The following is a 13,369-nucleotide window of genomic DNA, read 5'->3' as shown; positions in this document are numbered from 1 at the left end:
ATGTTAAGTACAATAAACTAACCTCTTTCTCATTTAAACTCAAGAAAACCCATCTGCTTGATTCTTCTATGATCATAGCACATAAACACTCACTAAATTGGTAAACACACTCACTGTTTAAAAGAAATAAACCTTGTTGCAGTCAAATAAGAAGGAACAAGAAGGGAGCCTTTCAACTCTTCCTCACATGATCGTAACACTGTGCTCCAAAGCCAAATTCATAGGATATTTGTCCTTGCTATAGTTATCTCCTTTTGTACAATGCTAATTCTTTCTTTTCTTTCTTTTGGGCCTCCTTATCTCGAGAGACAATGGATACGCGCCTGGAGGTGGTCAGTGGTTCATGTAAATTACCCCAAAAGAGGGAAATCAACATGTAATTCTGGATCCTATGGTAATCTTAGTATACACGACTATCATTTTAAATGTAATAAGTTTTCCCTTACCATTTTTAGACCAAATATTCTTTTCACTTCAGTCCATTTTCAAACTGCAATTTATTTCCCAGTTCTGTTGGTAATTCATTCAGATACATCATTAAAATTAAAATCTTCCTTAGAGAAATGTAACAACATTTTTGCATTCAATCTTTCCTCCTCAATCTGCTGATGCCAATTATACTGTTGAAGACAGTATGGCCAGAAAATATCCAACCCCAAAAAATGTACGGATTAAGTACAATCATTACCTCCAAAAATTTCTTAAGAAAAAGTGAATGGATTTTTGTTTTACACTGAGTTAGTTAAATTACTTTACCTTCATTAAGACCTGTCATTTTGGATTTAATTCCAAACTCACAGCTGCTCAAATATCAAATATTACAGTATAGCCCACTCTGGTCACAGTAGCTCTGTTGATTTGCAATGTAAGCTGACATTTTGGACCAACTTGGGGGCCAATCTTAAATCTGGAAAAATAAGTGCCACCTGAGTGCAATCCCTATTGAGTACTGTCTTCTGTGCAACTAAGCAAATCTAATGTGTGAAACATACAGTATATCCTCCTTATACAAGTTGCTCGATGTTGCAGTCCTTTGAAGGGGAAATAATTCACAAAATCAAAGCTTTGTCAGAGGCACATTCTTCAATTCTTCTAAAGCAGTACATGTGGCTGAACTCTTTGTGTTGAAAGTATTCACCTATGGATGCATTCTTCCCTCAAATACTGAGCAATACAGTTTAAAGCATATATAAATGTTATACATTTATATTAAATTCTATTACTTATTACTGTCCACTGCATTGTAATCATTACTTAAGCAATTTTAGAAGTGTTATCTCTAAAGGTGGTGTATAATCCAGTACTGATTAACTGCTGGGCTGAGTCTGCATATCATTACTTTATAGTCCTGCTCATTTGAAATGAAAACATAAAATAATGCAGCATACTTTTGGCACTTTTCTAGAAATCAGAACTTAGCTATTCATCCTTTCATTATCTTTTAGCAGGCAGTATCTGAACAAACAGTTTTCAGAATTCCATCTATTTGTCTACTTATGGACTACAAAAGGAAACCAGAATCACCACTAAAATAAAAGCAAAATACTGCAGATGCTGGAAATCTGAAATAAAAACAAAGTGCTGGAAATACTCAGTAGGTCAGGCAGCATCTGTGGAGAGAGAAGCAGAGTTAACGTTTCAGGTCTAACATTTTTAGTTCTGATGAAAGGTCACAGTCCTGAAACGTTAATTCTGTTTCTCTCTCCACAGATGCTACCTGACTTGCTGAGTATTTCCAGCACTTTTTTTTTTTAAATTCCAGTAACACCACTATTGTTTATATATAATCAAAGAAATTACAATATCTTCACACTGTATTTTCCAGGAACACAAGGCCTAGGATTTGGAAATTCTGTCTTATGCATCACATTCATCATATTAAAGGACAACTGTGTTTAAATCAGTGTATTGTCTTGATTTTGTTGGCAATGTTCTTGACTCAGGGATGACAGGAAAACCTTGCAATTATATAACACCTTTAATGCACCAACTATCCCAAGGCAATCCACTGAAGTTGAAAGATTCAAAATTATTTGGGAGATAACATAGGGTATGGATGAAGAGGCAGTATTAAGGAGACTTTTCAGTGTGGAGAGAGAGGTAGCAAGGCAGAAGGGTTCGGGGAGAGAGTTTAGAGTGTAGAGCTAGGACAGTTGAAGCTCTGCTGCCAAATAGGGAACATGGGATGCCAGAGGACAAAGGGCACATGCTACCATGTAGCTCTGTAAGAGGTTGCAGTTACAGGTCATTGAGAGATCATGCAAGGATTTGTAAACAAGGATGATGATTTTTGCACTCAATGGGTTAGGCAATGTCAAGTCACTAAAAATCACCAACAAGTGGGGTGATAGGGAAACAAGACTTTGTGTAGGATAGAATTCAGGTGTCAGAGATTTAAATGAGTTAGAGCTCATAGGATCTTTTCTTTTTATTCATTCATGGCATATTAGCATTCTTGGCAAGGCCAGCATTTATTACCCATCCCTAATTGCCCTCGAGAAGGTGGTGGTGAGTCACCTTCTTGAATACAACTCAGTGGCTTGCTAGGCCATTTTTAGAGGGCAGTTAAGAGTCAACCACATTGCTCTGGATCTGGAATCACATACAAGCCAGACCAGCTAAGGATGGCAGATTTCTTTCCCTAAAGTGCATTATTGAATCAGATGGGTTCTTCAAACAATCCAGTAGTTTCATGTCAGCATTACTGATATTAGCTTTTTATTTATGTTTTATTTGGTCAAGGGATGTGAGCATCGCTGACAAGGCCAGCATTTATTGCCCATCCCTAATTGCCCTTGAGAGGGCGGTGGTGAGCTGCCTTCTTGAACCGCTGCTGTCCGGTGGTGTAGGTACACCAACAGTGCTGTTAGGGAGAGTGTTCTAGGCTTTTTACCCCCCTAGCAACAGTGAAGAAACGGTGATGTTGCCCAGGATGGTGTGTAGCTTAGAGGGAAACTTGCAGGTTCTGGTGTTCCCATGCATCTGCTGCCCTTGTCCTTCTAGGTGATACAGGTTGCAGGTTTGGAAAGTGCTATCAAAGGAGGCTTGGCAAGTTGCTGCAGTGCAGCTTGTATACAATATACACTGCTGCCACTGTGCGTCATAGAGGGAGCGAATGTTTAAGGTAGTGGATGGGGTGATGATCAATTGGTCTGCTTTATCCTAGATGGTGTCAAGCTACTTCAGTGTTGTCAGAGCTGCACTCATCCAGGCAAGTGGAGAGTATTCCATCACACTCCTGACTTGTGTCTTGTAGATGGTGGAGAGGCTTTGGGGAGACAGGGGGTGAGTTACCAGCTGCAGTATTCCCAACCTCTGATCTGTTCTTATAGCCACAGCATTTATGTGGCTGTTCCAGTTCAGTTTCTGGTCAACGGTAACGCCCAAAATGTTGATGTGGGGGATTCAGCGATGATAATGTGTTGAATGTTAAGGGGAAATGATTAGATTCTCTCTTGTTGAAAATGGTCACTACCTGGCACTTTTGTGGTGTGAATGTTACTTGCCCAAGCCTAAATGTTGTCCAGGTCTTTCTGCATGCGGACACAGACTGCTTCAGTGTCTGAGGTGTTGCGAGATTTATTTAGTTCAATGAATTTAAATTCCCCAGCTGCCGTTCTGGGATTTGAACTCATGTCTCCAGATCATTAGTCCAGGTCTCTGGATTAGTCCAGTAACATTAACTACTAAGCTACCATATCCCCTACAGCACAGAAGGAGACCATGTGACCCATCTTGCCTGTGCTGGTTTTTTGAAAAAGTTAACCAATTAGTCCCACCCCGCTGCTCTTTCCCCATCAGCCTGCAAATTTCTCCTTTTCAGTATTTATTCAATTCCCTTTTAAAAGTTGTTATAGAATCCACTTTCTCCACCTTTTCAGGCAAAGCATTCCAGATTGCAACACTTTGTTGCATAGAAAACAATTCTTACTTTCCCCATTTCATGAAAGAGAAAATTCTAGTTCATCAATGATTTGGATTTGGAGATTGTGGGTTTAAGCCAAAGATCAGACATTTGGCATAAGAAAGAACTTACTGTGTATAGCATCTTTCAGCTCCCCAGCATGTCCCAAAGAACGCGATAAGCTTTTGAATTGTAGTTATTGTCATGACATTGGCAACTGCAGCTAATTTGGTGGTGTCAGTTGAAGGGGTAATGTTGGCCCAGACACTTGGAGAATTATGTGCTCTTCTTTGAATAGTACCTTGGATCTTTTATTGCATCAGGGCCTTGGGTTAATATCTCATCCAAAAATAGGCACCTCCAACAATGCAGCACTCTCTCAGACCTCACTGAAGTGTTAGCTTAGAAAGTGTTAGCTGAAGGTTGCTTGAACCTCCAACCTTCTGATGCAAGGGCAAAAGCACAACCAACTCAGCTGAGCTGAAAATCTAAGAATTTAAATTGACACTGTACTGCAGTCTTCTTTGGCCTCCTTATCTCGAGAGACAATGGGTAAGCGCCTGGAGGTGGTCAGTGGTGTGTGGAGCAGCGCCTGGAGTGGCTATAAAGGGCAATTCTAGAGTGACAGGCTCTTCCACAGGTGCTGCAGAAAAATTTGTTTGTCGGGGCTGTTACACAGTTGGCTCTCCCCTTGCGCCTCTGTCTTTTTTCCTGCCAACTGCTAAGTCTCTTCGACTCGCCACACTTTAGCCCCACCTTTATGGCTGCCCGACTGTACTGCAGTACCGTGGGACTTATTGTAAGTACTATCCCTCATATAAGACATTAAACTTATCTGCCTCTTCAGATGGACCATTAAAGATCATATGGCATTATGTAAAGAACAGGGATTTCTCTTTCCTGGTCTGTAGTCCTTCCTCAAACAGTATCACCATATAACAAACCAAATTCATCTCTCAGCTGTTTTTTGGATCTTGCTACATAATAAACTGCTGCCACATGTGCATACATAACAATAATTACAAAAAGTAATTTATTGAAAGTGAAATGCTTTGAGATATTTTTGAGATATGATAAGGTACTAATGAAAGTATTTCTTTTCAGTAATTACCATTCCTTAATCCTTTTGCAAACAGCTAACCAGCTCCTGAAGCCTGTTCCAGGTTTTTGGAGTGGAAGGAGAGTAGAGACATGAATGATTTGGATTCCGAAAAACACTCTACGATTTAGCTTTTGTTTCATGATAACAAGCATCAGATACTGGTAGCATCATTTGGAAAGTTTCTACAGTCTTTTGCCATAACTTGTTGGCCTTGGAGGAAAATAGTAATGATTGCTAGAAGGGTTAACGCATCCTCCCATTTTATTACTCTTTCTGGCCTCTTTATTGATCTTCACCTCAATGTCCTTATCAGTTCACGCTGGCTGTTTATTGATTAAAAAGCAACTATTTATAGTTTCAGAGCAAAATATCCATGGCAATAGGTGGAAAACTATAGATAAAAATTTGAGGTCATGCAACTTCTCCAGTATGATTGTGTACATTTGATCTTTTGACTAAGACATTCAAAGCTGACTATACTTTCCTTTAGCTTTGCATAGTTGGATGATATTTTAAAATTATCGTCTGCCTAACAAATTCTGTATTTATTTAGGTATTAAATGTACTGCCTTTATTTGTCTCAGTCCTGGGGCCCTTTGGAAAATTTTGAGCCAATATTGTAAGAAATAGCCTTTTAAAAGCTGGTCATGGAAAAAAAAAAGACCAAATGTAGTCCTTTTTTTTCTTAATAACTGAAACTGCCATAATTAGAACCTGAAAAATGTTAACTTTACAGCTTAGGGTGCAATGTAAAATATGAAGCAATTGTAATTGTACTCACTAGTGAGTCCCAATTAGATTTTTTTTGTCTCAGCAAGTCAGATAACACCAATCAACCTTGGGCAAACTTATCTACTGAACGGCTAGATTTCTCCAATGTTAGTTGCATCCAAATCTACTCTGGATACCACAGAGAGGCCTAGAAACTGGATTGCGTTGTGCTGATTTTACAGGCACAAAATGGGTACCTAAGGAGCTGATGTGGCGAGCACCGTGCATGTTGTGTCAGTTGCTCCAGGGGCTCAGCTGCCAAACCTGTGGTCCTTGTAGACCCACGTAAAAATCAAGTTGAACAAAGAACAAAGAACAGTACAGCACAGGAACAGGCCATTCAGCCCTCCAAGCCTGCGCCTTTTACTTTCCTTATTGTAGAGCCAGGATGTGCAGATGTGTACCTCTTGGCTCTACATTAATACAGCAGGCTGCTTTCAGCCACCACTGCGCTCCCAATTGCCTCCCTCCCACCCCCTCAATTTACCTGAGGCCCTTGGGCAATCATTTGAGCCAGCTGACCTTGATGGCCCCCGGGACCAGCGAGCTACCTCTGAGGCCATGAAAGGTGCCTGCAGCTGAGGCTGGCAGACCAATGTGTTATGACCATGACATCCTACCCCCTTCATTTGGTGGGTGTAGTGTGCTTTGCTCCGATCATGCCCCAATTCAGGCATAATCCGATTTCTAGGTCAAAGTGCTTATAACACCTGCTCAAAAATATTGTCTACTACTGTCTTCTTCAAATTGCAGTTTCAAAACTTAGACAATCTGATATCTTTAAGTGAATAATAAAAGCATGTTGAAACAGTACATATGGCAACTAGTAAATCTGGGAAGGACTAAAATAGCACTGTCGTATGTTATGCACAGATTTTGATTACACTGCATCTATGTGTTTGCCCCTACTAATGGGGTTAAGGCTCATCTTGCAGATCATCCTCTCAACCTTCCCAAGTTGACCCCATTTAAATCATTCCAGGCCATTTGTTCCTCAGCTACTACTTTTTCCTTTCACTTGAGTAATGTGTCACATGAAGAAGGTAATAAATGGTTCACTGTTTGCATTTGCCATCTTTATTGCTGGACATGTGTTTCATATATTAACTGAGCCCATTCCTTCTCTCCTTACAATGAACTGCAGCACTGCATCCAACCAGTTTAGTAAAGACTGCCCTACATAGGCCTTATACATCTGTGCATAATTATCTTAATCTAGAAGAGGTTTAAGCAAGGCTTTTCTTCACAAAAATGCTATAAAAGTGCCCTAAGCACATTACACTGTAGGATAGGAGTATGCACAGTAGTGTGTGGAGACAACCTGAAATTAAAATATATTGCTTCTGGATGAAAACCATGTGGAGATACTGCTCATTCATCATAACTGCAGTCCTACCTCAGCCTGTAGTGCACAATCAAAACAAAAATATTGCAACATGGCGTATTCAAGATCTTGGCCAACGCCTCTACAAGTCAAATATTTAAGTGTCAGTCGTAGCAATCTGCTTCACAGTGGAGCACCTTTCATTGGGGTTTGATGCATGACAGAATTAGACAAGATGCAAGCACTAGTGTACCTTCCAATTTAGTAAAGCTCCTTTTTAGTCACCCGTGGTAAATTGCTGGCCTTTTCTAAGTGGAGATGTTTCTCTTGAAACATGAGGACTAAAACTTTAGCACCCCTTCATTAATACTGTGTTGTGAGTTCCCAGCAAAAATTCTGAAACGTGTGTTGCTGCAGAGAAAACATTCACTTCAATCGACTCCACTGTTTACAGATTAACAGCTATTTCGTGATTGCTGTGAGCAGGAAATAACGAGCATATGGAGCTCCGTAAAAGGATGTGAAGACTAAAATAAAATAAAATAATTAAATCCACATAATCCACCACAAAACACCTTGCGTTAACTTCAGTTTGAAGCCAAAACATGCATACTTCCAGTCTCAGCAGGAAGATCCCCAGGCTTCTCATCCATATGCAAATTGGGCTCTCAATGAACACTTGGATTTAAATATTCAATTAAATGATTAGTACCCAAACCCAATTAATCGGATACTACAAAACTTGAAAATAGTGCTCATTTATTTCCAGGTTAAGATATAACTAGGTATATATATGTGGAAGCTTTCTACAAAATATTCTATATGATTTACAAAATATTTGGAGGGTTCAAAGGAAATTTGTACAATAGATAAATGCATCATACATATAACTCAAATTATAATTTAATAAACATAGTACAACACAGAAGATGACATTTTCAATAAAAAGTCATCTGTAGAAGGTTCTGCTATTGGGCAGTTATATATAACTATGTGGACTAGATACCATAGAAAAGTTACAGCACAGAAAGAGGCCATGCAGCCCATCGTGTCTGCACAGCTGAAAAAAAAAACTAGCCGCCCATTCTAATCCCACCTTCCAGCACCAGGTTACAGCACTTCAGGACTAGAAAGAAGACATTATCCTTTTAAGGTCTCTAGACTATGTATAGTACCTTCCATCATTTCCATGTCTTCTGAGGGAACACAGTGGCCTGCATGGCTTATGGCCCAGATGGGATACTTCTGGTTGAGAATCTTGTATAAAATCTGCATGAAGGGCTTATAGTAATATACGATCCCTGGGTTCCCTGTGAAAATACACAAAAGACAATGGATCTTTTAGAAAAACATGTAAGAGTGGAAGAAAACAGGCCACATATTCAGTTTTCAAATCAAAAAACATGCAGTAGAGGAAGAAATTGATGATTGTTTAACCTATAAGAGGTTAAATTTCCTGGAAAAAAACAAGCAAAATATATGGCTTCTAATTTCGAGATAAACGTCAGCATATTTATCTTGAATATTATCCAACACAATTGAAGACAAAAGTCTAAAATAAACAAATATGGAACAGATATAATTTCAAACACAAAAATCTTAAATGTCCTACATAATTCATCATTAGATTAATAGCACTTCAAGTATATCCAATGTTTGTAACACAGTAGGAGAAACGATTGGAATTCTATTCTTCAAAGTTCAAAAAATGTAGAAATATGGAGTACAATTTTTTTGAAATTACATATTGCATGTTATATGCTATTTCCACAAAAGTTAAGAAAACATATGCACCTAAAGATAACTCTGGGGAGCAGATTGTACAGTACTCGCATTTAGAAATCCATCCCTGAAGGTCATTCAATCTCAGCAGGAAGTTCCAAAAGCTTCTCATCCACACCACTAGATAGAGCAATTCACCTCAGTGAGAAGAAAATTGACAAAATGACCGAGGTCATCCACCAAGTGTGACTTTCTTCAAGATCTAAACTTGCACATGAAGGATTGCCACTTGGATGAAGTACCAGGTGTGCTGTCAATGTCACTTGAATCAGTACTGTCAGGAAAGGATGGGAGACAATGAAAAATACAGCATTAAAATGGACTGAGAATGACACGGAGTTGTTATACTTAGTCACTACTTAGAATGTCAAGTTAAACTGCAGACTATTTTGGAGGTTTTCCAGATCAGGTAGTGTACTTACTCAAGGCCCATCCTTAAATATCGTTGCTCAAAAACCTGCCCCATTCCTTTTCCTGAAGAGAAGGCAGGGGCCAGAATCAGTTACTGCATATTTAACTAAAATGCTGAATCTAATTTATATACTGGATTCAGTCCACAGGCGGTCAGTCACAGGCATGAGGTAATGTTATTTACCAGAGCGAGAGCACAAGTTCTGAGAGAGTTATCTTAATCCTCCACATTAGAACTGGGTAAACAACATAAAGTGACAGCAAAGAAACATAAGTAACCACTATATGACACAAGCACACAAAAGGAGTTCTAGAAATGTTAATCAGTGGGGGTTTTATGGTTATCATGAACAGAATTAATAGGGGCACAAAATTGGGAAATAAAATCCAATTGACAAATTTGCAGAAGCAAATTACTTTGGATGCTGGAAATCTGTAATAAAAACAGAACATGCTGGAAATACTCAGCTGCCTGGCATATTGAGTATTTCCAGCATTTTCTGTTTTTAACGACAAGTTTGCAGATTCTGTTGATGCAAATTTCCAATTGTGAATTACTATTGCCAAACTGAAGAATCCTATTCAGTATTTTAACAATGTTGATCCACTACCAATTTCTTCCAAGCCTGAGTACTCCATATCCTTCCTTGTCGCTAGTTTTTAAAAAGTTAAGTGTGCAAATTCGATAAAACAACCAAGGGTCATGCAGCACATGCATCCACAGTGGGGAAACATACACAATAGGCATGCAAAAGACAATTATATCAAAAAAGGAAGAGACAGAATAACAGAAAATACAATAAAAGTGTATGAAAGTCATACTGCAAGACCAAAAGAGTAGAAGGTGAACAGATACAAAGAAAAAAGTGAAACATAGATAGAAAAATACAAATAGGGAGAGACCGTTTTTATTGTTTCCTCTCAGCAATGCCGCATGAGATCACATAAAATTCAAAGAAGGAAATAAAAGGAAAGAGACAGTGGGCAGCAGCACATTAACTGTTTCATCTCTAGGACGTGAGTTTGAATTCAGCCCAGACTGATGGGACAAAAATCTCTTTGCCAGCTATCCTATCCTAACTTGCATTAACTCCCCGTCACCTCTGTACTTCGAGTGTAATGTGTTAGCTCCAATACCCTGATTTTTAAGTTATCATCCTTATGTTTAAATCCTTCTATGGTCTGCCCCCTCCCTAGCTCTATAACCTCATCCAAACTGCAACTCCCCAAGAACTCTGCATTACTCTGGTTTCTTGTGCAACCCCATGCCTTTGTCTTACAATTGGTGGCTGTGCCTTCAGCCATCTATAGCTTAAGCTCTGGAATTCATTCCCTAAACCACTCCATCTTCCTCTCCACATTGAGACCTACCTCTTTAACCAAGCTATTGGTCACCTCTCCTAATATCTCCTTTGGCTCAGTGTTAATTTTTGCCTGATTACACTCTTGTGAAACACCATGGGATGTTGTAGCATGTTAATGACATTATATGCATACAAGCTGCTGTTGTTGTAGCTGTAAGGGTAAAATGGATTTCAGCAATCTTAATTCAGTCATGTTGGGTCTACAATTCAAAGTTAATGAACAAAATCTCACTGTGATAGGCACAGGATCACTGTTGTAGGAAACATAAATAAAATCTCACATTGAGTACAATAGGAAGTGTGAAGATTAAAGTTGAATTTTTTTGGGATAGGATAGAATGAACTTTACATCTAATTGGGCTACATATGATCTGATATTGATGTTGACACCAAGCTCCTGAAATAGGAGGACACAGATTGCCAGTACACAACTGGTAACAATGAAGATCCAGAAGTGTGAGTGAGTTATGGTGGCTATGACACAAGTTGTCTATATTTTATAAAGCTGTTTGCATTCTCATCATGCAATTATCTTACTCTAAATTATCCACCTTTTCAATCAGTGAGAATTTTGCTGCCAATAGTTTTGTTTCATATCTACAATATCTTGAAATCCATTTCTGTGATGTGAGCACAGCTCATGCTAAGTAACATCAGCCAGCTGATGTCTTCAAGTAGCAATGTCACTTTGATCAGTACTGCTGGCAGAATCACTGGAGGCGAGTGTGTACTGCCTTTAGTGGTTACTTGTGTAGCTTGGGGATAGGTGAAATTGGCATTAAAAGAATAGTTTTCATTGACTTTCTCACTAAGTGAACTACTCACTCGGAGAGCCGTTGCAGACATAATGGGCTCAATGGCCTCCTGTATTGTAACAATTCTATGATATGTTTGGAGGTCGTAGTTTACGGAAAAAAACAACAGTTGCACTGGTGGTTTGATGGAGGCATAAACCATAGGTGTAACCTACAGACTTGATTAAAACCAGTTAAAATGCTGAATTACACTGATAAAGCTCTAATGTTGTTTGATGGCTTGAGTAAATAGTGATTCTATGGGTAGATTTGAATAGCTGTCCAGGTCACCTTGCCAGCGGAAGCTGAGCAACAGAGGAGAGTGTTGCTGGGGAATCTCAATTATCTTTCAACTCCCATTATGTATTCTGGGAGCACCTTATTACGATGGTGGATAATCAAGTTTGCATTGCATTTGATTCATTTCGAATGTTAAGCATTTAAGTTCAAATTGATTTTCATTTAGGTCTTTGCTGATTTTGACCAAACTTATCAATTTGCATTTAATAATAGTCTACCAAATGTCACATAAAATGTCATATAAAACTGAGGGGAAAAAGACAGAAGAAACAGTTTATTCAAATTCTCGAAAAGAAAATCAGCATTTAAATAAAGGCAACATATGTTGCACTGCCAGAGAATGTGGCTGGAACACACTGCCAGAGTATGTGGTGGAGGCAGGTTCAATCGAGGCATTCAAAAGGGAATTAGATAGTTATCTGAAAAGGAGGAATTTGCAGGGTTATGGGGAGAAGGCGGGGAAATGGCACTAAGTGAACTACTCACTCGGAGAGCCGGTGCAGACATAATGGGCTCAATGGCCTCCTGTATTGTAACAATTCTATGATATGTTTGGAGGTCGTAGTTTACGGAAAAAAACAACAGTTGCACTGGTGGTTTGATGGAGGCATAAACCATAGGTGTAACCTACAGACTTGATTAAAACCAGTTAAAATGCTGAATTACACTGATAAAGCTCTAATGTAAGACGCCAATGACATTTTTTTTATTACGCACATTGATTAAGAGTTTAAAGCCAAATTTAAGATCTAGAGCAATACAATCATGATGTCATTCAAATGGCTGAATAACATGTTTGGAGACTGATACCCAGAAACCAGAATACAAATGGCCTTACTTTCTGCATGAGTAGCTTAACTGAAAAGGTTTATTTCTGGTGCTTTTTATCTTACAAAAAAAAAGTCTCCATTTTACTTGGTTTCCAAAAGATGTGTTGTGGTTCTTATACTGATAAGAATAATTGCCAAAACAACCCCTACATTAAACTTCACAAAATACAAAGTTACAAAACCCATGAAACAGCTTCACAGAATACAATTATCCTCAAAGGCTCAGGAGTAAAAGAACCCCACACAGATCAAGAAGGTTTCCATCTGGATCTGTGGTCTCTGCTGTTAGTCTTTCTCAGCTGGGGCGTTGGGCACTACAATTGGACTCTGTTCCCCCTAAACTAAAGAGATTTAAAAAAAGGCAACTCAGTGACTGTTCTGAGAGTATGCACGTTTAGATATCAGGTGAAAACCAAGTGGATCTGGTGATGCCTCTCCTGTTGTAGAAAAATCCACCGTATTCAACTGCCTGGGCCCAAATTCGAAGAATGACTACTGAAGAGGTATCTACGGCTACCAGTGCCTGCAGAACCACATTTCAAGCACAATCACTATCTTCGGAAAAGGACGGACAACTAGACTTTAAGTAAGAAATATCACTAGGCCAATGCCTTGCACTGAGTGTATAAAACAAAATAATCAAAAATTCATTTGAATGCTCCTACCACCTATCACTTTTAATTGCCCTAATTAAACTGATACAGTAGAAACTAATGCGAATTGAGATGGTTTGTTTTCTAAACAATTATGTCTTTGCAGCTGAGGGCGAGTTTCAGCTTACATTTTT

The 13,369-nt window shown here is 38.9% G+C and overlaps 1 protein-coding gene across 8 annotated transcripts in view; it reads right to left on the bottom strand.

Annotated features, from left to right (window-relative positions):
* The window catches only part of ldah (lipid droplet associated hydrolase), a 356,347-nt gene that overhangs the window by 201,498 nt on the left and 141,480 nt on the right, over positions 1-13,369 (bottom strand). For all 8 annotated transcript variants that reach the window (XM_068023320.1, XM_068023329.1, XM_068023345.1 and 5 more), the window contains one exon: positions 8,277-8,411. In XM_068023320.1, the coding sequence (XP_067879421.1) occupies positions 8,277-8,411 (135 nt within the window). The remainder of the gene's footprint in view (positions 1-8,276; positions 8,412-13,369) is intronic.

This window comes from Heterodontus francisci, chromosome 3 (assembly GCF_036365525.1).
Source record: "Heterodontus francisci isolate sHetFra1 chromosome 3, sHetFra1.hap1, whole genome shotgun sequence".
NCBI lineage: Eukaryota > Metazoa > Chordata > Chondrichthyes > Heterodontiformes > Heterodontidae > Heterodontus > Heterodontus francisci.
This window is presented reverse-complemented; position numbering and strand designations above follow the sequence as displayed.